At 36.5% G+C, this 11849-nt stretch overlaps 1 protein-coding gene across 1 annotated transcript in view; it reads left to right on the top strand.

Moving 5' to 3' along the window:
* Positions 1 to 9298, top strand: part of LOC104618762 (DNA excision repair protein ERCC-8-like) — a gene marked incomplete at its 5' end in the record, with an annotated part of 12471 nt that extends 3173 nt beyond the window's left edge. The window contains 3 exons of the mRNA XM_010284442.1: positions 1781 to 1978; positions 7083 to 7169; positions 8934 to 9298. Of these exons, the coding sequence (XP_010282744.1) occupies positions 1781 to 1978; positions 7083 to 7169; positions 8934 to 9002 (354 nt within the window). The remainder of the gene's footprint in view (positions 1 to 1780; positions 1979 to 7082; positions 7170 to 8933) is intronic.
* Positions 9299 to 11849: the final 2551 nt, after the last annotated feature.

The raw sequence follows: 11849 nt of genomic DNA, 5'->3' as shown, positions 1-11849 counted from the left end.
TCCCTACATTGCATACGTTTTTTCTCTGTTCCTTCTTCCCTGAGCAAGGAATGACTTGCTGAGAAATCCTTAGGGCTAGTTCTTGTATTGTCTAGACTGATGCCTCTGTTCTTTGCCATCCTTCTGGCATATACACTTGAGAAATGTAGTTTTCTGCAACATCAGTCAACTCTGATAAACAAAAGGCACTTACAGTATAGAAGGTAGTGTAGATAAATTTTTCTTCAATCTATGGACTAAAGTCTTTGTTATGGTTTAATCCCAGGCAGTAACTAAGCACCACATAGCTACTCGCTCACTCCCCCTGCTCTCAGTGGTATGGAGGAGAGAATTGGAAGAGGAAAGGTGAGAAAACTTGTGGCTTGAAGTAAAGACAAATAGGTAAAGCAATAACAGGTAAAGCAGAAGCCATGCACAAGCAAAGCAAAACAAAGAGTCCATTCACCACTTCCCATCAGCAGGCAGGTGTTCATCCATCTCTGGAGAAGCAGGGCTCCATTGCACATAATGGCTACTTGGGAAGACAAACGCCATTACTCCAAATGTCCCCCTATTCCTTCTTTTTCCCCACCTTTATATGCTGAGCATGACCTCATATGGTATGGAAGATTCCTTTGGTCAGTTTGGGTCAGCTGTCCCAGTTGTGTCCCCCTGCTGAGAAGAACTTGAGGGTACTGGTGGATGAAAAGGTGGACCTGAGCCATCAAGGTGCAATCACAGCCCAGAAGGCCAACCGTATCCTGGGCTGCAAAGCAGCGTGGCCAGCTGGTCGAGGGAGGTGATTCTGCCCCTCTGCTCTGAGACCCAACCTGGAGTCCCGCGTCCAGCTCTGGAGTCCTTAGCACAGGAAAGACATGAACCTGTTGGAGTGGGTCCAGAGGAGGGCCACAGAAATGATCAGAGGGATGAAACACCTCTCCTATGAGGACAAGCTGAGAGAGTTGGGATTGTTCAGCCTGGAGAAGAGAAGGCTCCACAGACACCTTCTTGCAGCCTTCCAGTACTTAAAGGGGGCTTATAAGAAAGATGGGGACACACTTTTTAGCAGGGCCTGTTTGTGATAGGACAAGGGGTAACAGTTTTAAACCAAAACAAGGTAGACTTCAACTAGATCTAAGGAAGAAATTTTTCACCCTGTGGGTGGTGAAACATTGGCACACGTTTCCCAAAGAGCTGGTAGATGCTCCATCCCTGGAAACATTCCAGGTTAGGTTGGACAGGGCTCTGAGCAAACTGATCTAGTTGAAGATGTTCCTGCTCATTGCAGAGGGGTTGGACTAGATGACCTTTAAAGGTCCCTTCCATCCCAACCTATTCAATGATTCTATCTTTTATAACCATATACTGTTGTGAATAAGAAGTTCTTTTAATAGTTTTAATATCTTAGAGAAAATTATTATGTTGGGTCATCTTAGGAAAATGTTTAAGGCAGTAATTCCTGAACCAGTTCTAATTTCAGGGGTAGTTTAGGTGCTCAGTGTAGATCTGCCACACAACAGCCTATGCAAATTCTAGTCCTAATTGTGGAAATGCTGATTTTTAGGCATATATTTCTTTCCTGTTCTTAAAGTTAATATTAAGGAGAGTGAAATTTAATGAACAGAAAAATTAGTCTCTTGATAGATATCTGTAACTGGAAATCTCAGGAGTTGTATGAACATTAGGAAGCTTAAAATTAATTTTATTGTTTATTTTAGAAGAAATTAAATTGGCCTTTTCATGTAAAGTTATTTCCTGTAGTTTCATTTAATAGCTAACTGCATAATCCTTCCTTTTACAGGTGAATTATGGGAAAGTCTGTAATGAAAGTAGAAAAGGACTCAAATTCACCATCTCTTATGGCTGTAATCCAGAGTTTGCCTTTGTACCATATGGTAGTACCATTGCTGTTTATACAATTTTCACAGGAGAACTGGTAACTATGCTTAGAGGGCATTATAGTACTGTCGACTGCTGTGTATTTCAACCTAATTTTCAGGTAAGTAAAGTACAAACAGTATTTCAGACAACTTGGAATATTTATGCAGATTAACAAACCATTTGCACAAAAAGTGTTAACTTTTCAGGGATGTGCTTTAATCAAAGATCTTGACATAAGAGAGTTCTGTGGCCTACTTGTCAAGCAAGAAAAGTGTGGTCAAGTTCTTGGGATGGCCCTTTCTATATTGAGTTCCTTCCACTATTTGTTTTGTCTCACATAGGTAACTTTTCAATACACTTGTATTAATTTTTTTTGCTTATATTGTCATTAAAGGCTTTTGCCTGCTTTCTGTAAGACTGAAGAGGAGACTGTCTTCCTCTGCGATACCTAACATTAATCACAGTAAGAAAGAATGTGAAGTGTATTAGTATTGCTATCATTACTGAGAAACCTCCCAAGTATTTTGCTAAGGTGATCTTGCTCAAATGCCTGTAGTTATACCAATTACTGGATCTATGAACAGTTTGGATGAAGTGTTGAAAACATGATAAGCCTCTTAAATTAATCTGAGAACGTTTCACCTAAGAAATACCATAGCATTATATGGACTCACGGTGCTGACAGCCTTTTTTTGATTTTCCTTTCCTCATATAGTGTATTTTTCTCTTGTAATAAAAGACTTAAGGATAACAAAGTTTAGTTTGTTCTGAGATACTTTGCAACAGATTGTTCTTATGGCTTGTGGTGGTGTTAACAGCAGAGTGGATGTTATTATGAATTTTAAGGCTGTTACACAGTTGTCCTCAGGTGTTGAGGATTGTATTTCATGTTTCAGCTCCTTCTTTCTCATGTTTTCTTTCTGTAATATCAGGCAGAAATGAGGCAGAAAGGGCACATGAATATCTCTTCATGAGCTATCATATAGTACATGATAGAAGTGAATCTGGTAGCTCTTGCTTTGACTCTAGTAACTTTGACTGAAAAAAAAGTCTCCTATCACTGAGGTGGACTTCACTAAAAGTTTTGGACACATTACAGATGAGGCAGTAGAGCCCAAGCTAATAAGCCTTGCTAGACCCAGAAGGCAGTTCTGGCTTGAATAGGCAGTGAGATACTAGATTCACTCAGAAGTGGAATATTCACATTATAGCTAAGGCACATCTTTTCTGGACTGTTCTTGACTAGAAAACACCAAAGCTCTTGGTGTTTTTAAGAATAGTTTACCAAATAAAAGTGCTACTGTGTTTACATTAAGTCATCTTTGGTGTTCTTTTTGTTAAGCTGAAGAGGTGAGGCTCATTAAATCTCACTGTAGATCATGTTTCCCAGCCCTGAAAATATATATCTCTTTATAGTGTCTCTATCTTGTCTTTTAAGATCCTTAGAAAATGATCACTTGTGTGTGAGCATGCACACAAAAACTGCATTAGTCACTATAGCTATAGGTTTATGTTGGCAGCAGCTTCATCTGTTTATCCATTGTGATTCCTGATTCTCTTCCAGAATCACCGTTTTCCAGAGTTCAATTCTATATTCTGTAGAAGTGTGACTGGATTTTCTTTTTCTTTAAATGCTCTGCTTTTAGTTGTATTAAATTGTTACTCTGATGGAATGACATTCCTATAGTCAGTGTGTCAACACCAAAGGTAGTGGTAGTGTTATTTTGACTGTTTGTGTTCACATCTATACTTCCAAAAAGCTCATTCTGTCTTTAGACAATTAAGTACATTCATCAATCTTCATATAATTCCAATAGAAATGATGATTTCCTAGTTAAAACTCTTTTTCTGAGAATGCAGTCATTTGTAAAACTTATAGCTGCCTGTTTTATTTTACTCTTGCAAGCAATATGAAATCAATATGTTACAAAGTTATTCACAGCTGTGCATTTCTATTTTCAGTTAGCAGTTGTAACTAAAATCAGTTTTGCTTGACAAAACCTGTTTTTTGTATTCCTGTATCTTAACGCTACACTGAATCGTTTAATCACCTTTTCCATTGTCTTGTTTAGGATTAAAGTTAGCTCATATGTATCTGTATCACTCCACTTTTTTCTTTTTTTCTGAATGGCATATTAGCTTACTTTCAGCTTTGTAGTATTTCAATACATATTAAAACATAATTAATTTGAGCAAGCCAGAAGATTTTTTTAGACAACTCTTTTAAGTTTCTCTGATTTAAGTTATGCAGCTAATGGTGAAATGTGTGGCAGATGGCTTTCCAATATTTTCTTACTTATTAGCACATTAGAAATTAGTACTCTATCTTCATATGAAACCAGGTCTACTTCTTTTGTGCATGGTTTCTACCATTTCCATCCAGTAGTGAGTCTCTGTCAATGTTAAGAGTTTTCTTCATATTAATAGTCTTCTGAGCTTCTTCTGATGTCTTTAACACTGATGGATGAATTTTGTCCTACCCCCCCTCAAACCCGGTCCTTAGATTTTTCTTACTATTTTTTTTCTATATTCAAAACTCCTGATTGATATTGGTTGCTGCCAGTCCCTCACAATCTTTCTGTTCATTAACTGTATTTTAATCACTATCTTTGTTTCATCTCATAACTGGAATAGACTTTAAAAGGAACTTTAACTTTGCACCAATTATGTATTTGTGGTGGTAAGTATCTTCTGTTTGCTCAGAACCATATAATCAAATATGATCACTGATACCCAAGCAACTAGCTATTTGCAATCCAATGATGTTAGTCTTTATGTGTTCTTATGAGGTCCAAATTAATTGGCAGGTTTGTATGGAATACCTTTTGTGTTTAAGATATTGTGTGGAGCTGTCTTCACAGAGTGGTGTGAGATTTGGTTAATGTGTGCATATATGCCTTCTGAGATCCTGAGAATAGAGCCATAAAATCCACTATTTATTGTTGGCCTAAATTGTTCTTATGTAAATATCTGTCTAAAGTTAATAAGATGTTAGTCTGCTTGAGTAATAAGAACTGCAGAATTTGGCCCTTTAATAAGAGCCATTAATTTAGTAGGAGGTTGGTAATTTCAAGGGTGGTGTGGAAGAGGAAATATTCATTGTGCAATCTTTTAGATGATGCTTACTCTTGGATCTAGTATACTAGATACCATTATGCCATATTAGCTGCTTAAAATAATTTGAGTAAACAAACAAGACCTACGTTTACCTTTCAGAAAAAGAAATGGTGTAAAGCACCATGCACGAATAACCTGTCATAAAATATTAGGTATGCATTAGGAAACAATTTTGGTTTGAATTATAGCTACTTCTATTGTTCAAGAAATGCCAGTGACATCAGCAAAGGTATTTGGCAAATCCAGTGGTAGGGTAATAAGTAAAGATAACTGAAAGTTAAATGAGGTTTCATTTTAAGTCTTTCCTCAGAGTTTTAAAGCATAGTATTTCCATATATTGTGTCATAAACATGCATGGAACATGTTTGTAGTACAATATATTAGTATGTCCTATACTGTGCCATAAATATGCATGGAGCTCACTGGCTGTTCTTTTGGCTGACTTAAGGTATGAGTCACCATTTCAGGTTGTAGTAATTAATTGTAAGTATTACTCAATGCAGTGGATATTAACTGAAGATCTTGCAATGCCAGGATCAGAAAGTGAGACAAGTAGTAATAAAGATTAAATGGAAGTATGGTGATGTCACTATGACATTGCTCACAAGGAGAGGTTTTGGCATGGGAAGAGTTTTTTAAAGTTCTGATGGTATTTTGTATCCTGTCAAAGACAGGAGGCCTGAGTAGAGTACTGCTGACAGGATAAAGTGGGATTTGACCTATACCTTGGTGTATCTTTGACCTGTCATCTTTGAAGCAAGAGAAGTGGGATGTTTCTCTCATAAAATTATAAACTCTAATCTAATCATGCATGGAACCAGTTTTACAAAAGTGATTATGTCACCTCTCTTGAATAATGTTACCCACATAAATGGGTATTTATAGGAATTAGGCATTAAGTTCCTATGCCAACTGTAAGAATAATTCATGCAATTCTAGAATTAAGTATACATAATATAGGAGGCTTTCTGCAAAGACAGAACTGTAGTGATTTATTGAACTTATGTTGAATCAATGTATTAATAATGTGCACATATGCACAGAGTTGCTAGTTTAAGTGTAAAAGCCAACATGCTTAAAGCAAGGCTTTTATACTGTTGGCCTGAACACAGTAAAAATACTTTGTATGTTTCACTCATAGATACTTTGTATGTTTCACTCATTTAAACTCAGGCAGTTTAAATGCATGGCAATACTCAAGTGTGGTCAGACATCACATACAGGAGTAATATTCAAGATTGAAGGCATATGAGAATATCTTCATGCATGTTCATGAAGTAGCACTTTGGAAAGGAGAAGCATTACTAGTGCAAAATTTACTGCAAAGATAGTGCAGTATTTCTCATTAGCAAAATTTCTTCAGTTTAAAGTGACAGAGAAGTCTGTATTTGCTTTAATAAAGAACCAAGAAAACTAAGCTATATTTGACTGTTAGCTGTTTGGTGTAGACACTGTTTGCTTCCACATGTTTGCAGGGTGCCTTGCACAATGGGATCTCAGTCCTTAATCATTATCATAATAAATAGAGTTATTTATATGAAAAATAATAAATTGGTCTTTCTGATCTCTGCCTTCCCAACAGGATACAGCCTTCAGATTGTTCTTTGTTCTTTTCCTTCCCTAGGCATACTGAAACTGCGTTTATTTAATACTACTTTGTTCCATACTTAAGCACTCTTCTAACATGTATTACTAGATGCTTTTCAGTTGATTCATATTTTTAATGAAAAAATATTTTCCTTTTATTTTTTTGCCTTCTCCATTGAACATAAATCATCTCTTAAGCTTCATAACTGTTAAAATAGGTGTATTTTCGGGAGACATGAGAGAGGGAAGAAGAAAAGTGCATTTAAACAATGAATTTCATGCAAATGTGGGTAGTGCTGTTTTGGTGAGCAATCTGGGAAAAATATAAAAATTTACTCATTTTGTTTTGGCATATCATTTCAAATACTGTGTATCAAAGTTATAGTACAAATTTGAAGTTGTATATTTGTCTTTATTTTTAAATAAATATTTCATACACTTTTCTTCCCCCAATATCATATCTATGTCACTGTTCAGTAAATTTGTGTAAAAGTAATTTTTACTTGATTTTTTTAAAGGAACTTTATAGTGGTAGCAAAGATTGCAATATCCTTGCGTGGATACCAGCTCTTCGAGAGCCAGTTCCTGATGACATTTCTGAAAAGGTAATGAATTTGTGAGTTTGAACTATAGTCTTTATGGCTGTTATACTTGGAGTGTGGTGTGGAAATTAGATATGAATTATGTGTTTCACCATCAAAATTTGCAAAAATTCCCACTTCAGAGGAATTGTTTCTCTGCAATCTTTTGACTGTTGCGGGATTTTGAGAGGACATTTTCTTTCATAGTCTAGTAAAATCTTTTGCAGACTTCTAGGTTCTCAAGTAAAAGTAGTACTTGTCATTTGGCTATCAGTCTATCAACTTCTACTTTAGCTTCCTTAATTTTGATACTGTCTGTAGTTTGTGCTATTTTGAGTTGGAAAGGTGCCAAAGATTGTGTTTTGAATTGTTTAAGAATATACTGTGTATTAAACAGTAAGATATTTCATACACAAATATTTTGATGCAAAAATATAATAAGATTCTAAATTAGTATATGAAGTAAGATGTTCAGGCTGTTACAGGGAAGATCATATGTAACACTGTTTACCAGAAGAGTACCTTCTCTCTCTTAATATTAGAGCTGGGCAGTAAAACTTTCAGTGAACAGTTTGAGGGGAGGAAATTCCAGGTTTGAAGGAACTGAAACCATCACAGAATCAGTGTCTGGTAAACTGTACTACTGTTAAAAAAATTTGGATATAAGAATGTTTTGGCTCATAGCATGCAAAAATTCCACTTTTTAAAATTCCTGAAATGTTTCATTTTGGATGGGGAAATGATAAGAAGCATAAAATTTTTGTAACATTTGCTTTGCTTTGTAAGACAACTTATTTCAACTTATTTCAAGACAACTATCCTACACTTAAGCAAAGAAGAAATTTTTGTAATATTTGCTTTGCTTTGTAAGACAACTTATTTCAAAACTATCCTACACTTAAGTGAAGAAGAAATAGGTCAGACAACTTGAACCCAAAAATATATTCTGTTGACCTGAAATTGACATGTTTGCTGTAACTGAGGATTTTGATGTGTGCGAATTGTTTTCTCTTAGTCTGAAAACCAAAACCAAACCCACAGTAACAAGATTATTTACCCAACCCTGATTAGAACTGCCCCCTTAAATTTGACGTGGTGGAGGTATGTAATATGTGCCATTGTTTTGAAATCTGTTAAGCTACTGTTGGCAAATGTTGCAGATGAGCACTGCTTCTGAAAGAAGCAGTTCTGCTGTCCATAGACCACTAGTTTCTACTCCTTCTCATGTGCTAGAACACCCATTTGAGTGCCTATATGACCAGAACCTGAGCCCAGGGTAGAAATAAAGAAGAAAAAAAATTACCCCAAGTCAAAACTGTGATTCAGTGCATGGTTCAGCTGCACAAACCTTTTAGCAAACCCTGGGGGGGCTGAGGTGAGAAATAGTTGTTGGATGTGGACAGAGGTCAGGACTACTTCTTGAGACAGTAGTGCTTGGTTATGCTGGGCCTGGGAAATTATGACTCAAAACTAGTGACTCAAAGGAAACGCAGTAATATCGACCTGTTACATTTTCTACCAGACATTTGTAAAGCTTCCAGTCAGTGGTCCAGATATTTTTTTGGTGAAATTGGAATTAAATAGACTGCTGTTTCTTTTCATAATTTATACTGTCTCTAATCAGTGAAATGGCCAAAGAAGTGGTTTAAAAAAATCCAGTACCCATGAGAGAGAGACACAACAGTTTGCCTACATATAGTAGTTTAAGAAATGCCTTTAACATTGCCCTTATTTGATTGTAGTATTTTTAATTAAGCAAACCACTGAGAGAATTTGTTTTTTCTTTAGTCTCTGCCTCAAGAGCATTTAAATCCAGCATATGAAGATGCATGGAGCAGCAGTGATGATGAAGGCTGAATTTCAATTACTTGCTGATATAAAATTGACCTTCAGGCACTGTGTTCATGGACTTTATCTACAGAATTGGATATTGTCAGATTTGTTACAACTGGATTTTTGGTACAGCTCTCTTAGAGCAAGGTGTTTCAGAAACAATTTTCCACTCTCCTCTGTGTTCTTTCTTCACTGTTACAGTTAAACCTAAAGGATTACTTTTTCATACATATGGACCTTTATACTTACTATTACACATTGGTATACTTTATTTAGTGTTGAACAGCTGATAAAGGAAAAATAAAAGCCGTTGGGACCAGTTAATAGTGCATTGTTTATGGCATCACTAATAAATACAGAAGTAATCCCTATGTTTCCCAGAGACATGACACAGAGGATTTTGCCTGAAGGAGGACTAACTCAGGGATACTTCCAGCTTATTTTTATCAATGTCTAGATGGAGCAGACTGCATACATTTGCAAGTGCTTATGTGCTGTGCAAGCTGACAGGATTTTGTGCCTGTTCCTTTGCATTTTCAGTCTTGCATAAATTTTTCTGTAAATACAGTATTCAGTTCAGAAAGAGGTGTAGCTGGAATCATCTATTCAAGTATTTATGTAGTTACTCTATCAACAAGTATCTGAATCTGTCCCAGAAAGTTAAGAATGGAAACTAGTTTAATTAGAGCTTTTGTTGCTCCTGTTAGCGGGTTTTTAAGATCAGTCTTCTATGTATGAATCTCTCACATTTCCCTAGCCAGCATAAACAATTCCTGGACAGAAACAGACCTGAGGTACAGTATGAGGCAGAGATTGGGTCACATTTAACGTTAGAAATATTGAATATTCAAACATTCAAAACTGTTTTCATCCAAATTGTGGTCCTAATGCCTGCTCTGTTTTGAAAGGGAGGAGCTTCGTGGGGATATTTTCTCATATCAATCACTAGTTTGTGCTTCAGAGGTATAATCTGAGAGCTGAGTTAGAGGTTTCCATCAGATGTAGATTGAGCTCTATAGAGGAAAAATTCCTTCCAAAACAGAGCAGATATTAGGACCACAAAATCAGTCAAAAGGAAGAAATATTGCACAGATAAATGAAAGATAATAATTTCCTCTTTTTATAGTGTGTATTATTTCTATGATTAGTATGCATTTTAGAATTAATTCACTATGCTGCTCTATTTTAATATCTATGCAATATATAGGCTATCAGTTTCTCTATCAATCTATAGACTAGTATTGTAAAATGATACCAAGTGAGGAGTGAGCATATCAAGGGAATGTTGTAATTTAAAAAGCGTCATATATAGTGCATATTTGCTGGGAGAGTCACAAAATTTAAGTTGCACTGTGAAGTGGATAGCTGAAGGGTAGAAGACTTCCAGACATTTCAGCTGAAGTCAGGGATCAGCCTGACACTGTCACTTTATAGAACAGAGAAGAGAATTTTCAATTTTTTTTTTCAAATGATAGTTTTCATTACCAATGGTGGCTGTTCCCTCTAAAATTGGAAAAACTGGGGAACAAATTTTAAGAAAGATTATACATTTTGATATTTCTCTTGAAGAGGATGATTTTGTGTGTTATAATTGTGCATATCATTTGTATATGCCAGCTGCAGTGAATGTATTTGCTATCTGAATTTCTAAAAATGTGCTCAGTAAATCATACAGCTAGTTATCAGAGAATAAATGCATTTTTAAAAATCTGTTTCCAGTTATCTGTAATCTGACTATAAATGGTGTTGATGTTAAAACAAACAAAAAAAAAACATAATCAAAAAAAACCACCAGCTCTATTGTGGACCGGGAATGGTATATACAACAGGAGAGGTTGAAAAATTACTGTTATTGAAAAGAGTGAGAAATCATAAAAATTAAACCTGTAAATAAGAATGTTGCATTAATTCTGTTTTTTGGAATGCTGTTTCTCAAATGAGTTCCTTTTCCTGTGCTTTGAGTACACAATTGTTGAGATTGGAAGGAACAACTGGACATAATCTAGTCCAAACTCCCTGCTTAGAACATGGTCACCTAAAACAGGTTCTTGAGGCTTGTGTCCAGTAGGGCTTTGCATATCTCCACAACCTACAAACCTGCTCCAGTGTTTGAGTATCCTTAAAGTATAGTTTTTTTCCTACATTTAAATGGAGTTTTCTGTACTTCAACTTCCACCCATGGCATCTTGCCCCATCATTGGATACCACTGAGAAGAGCCTGACTTCCTCTTCTTTACCTTTTCCTGGCTCCATCAGATATTTCTACACACTGGTGAGAACCCTCTAAGCCTTTTCTTCTCCAGACAGAATGGTCTGAGTTCTTTCAGCCTCTCCTTATGGGAAGGATCACCTTCTTCAACCAGCTGACAGCACTCTTCCTAATGCAACCCAGAATGCTGTTGGCTGCCTTTGCTACAAGGGCACATTGCTTGTTTAGAGAATCATAGCACAGCTTAGGTTGGAAGTGACCTCTAAAAGCCATCTAATCCCACCCCCCTGCAATAAGAAGGGGCATCTTCAGCTAGATCAGGTTGCTCAGACCCTGTCCAACCTGACCTTGAATGTTTCCAGGGATGGGGCACCTACCAGCTCTTTGGGAAACCTGTGCCAATGTTTCACCACCCACAGGGTGAAAAATTTCTTCCTTAGATCTAGTCTGAATCTACCGTGTTTTAGTTTAAAAACATTACCCCTTGTCCTATTGCAACAGGCCCTAATAAAAAGTCTGTCCCCATTTTTCTTATAAGCTCCCTTTAAGCACTGGAAGGCTGCAAGAAGGTTTCCCTGGTGCCTTCTCCAGGCTGAACAACCCCAACTCTCTCAGCCTGTCCTCATAGGAGAGGTGTTCCAGCCCTCTGATCATTTCTGTGG

The sequence above is a fragment of the Phaethon lepturus genome, unplaced genomic scaffold, assembly GCF_000687285.1.
Source record: "Phaethon lepturus isolate BGI_N335 unplaced genomic scaffold, ASM68728v1 scaffold5013, whole genome shotgun sequence".
Taxonomy (NCBI): Eukaryota; Metazoa; Chordata; class Aves; order Phaethontiformes; family Phaethontidae; genus Phaethon; species Phaethon lepturus.
Note: the sequence above shows the minus strand (reverse complement) of the source record. Positions and strands in the feature narration are given on the sequence as shown.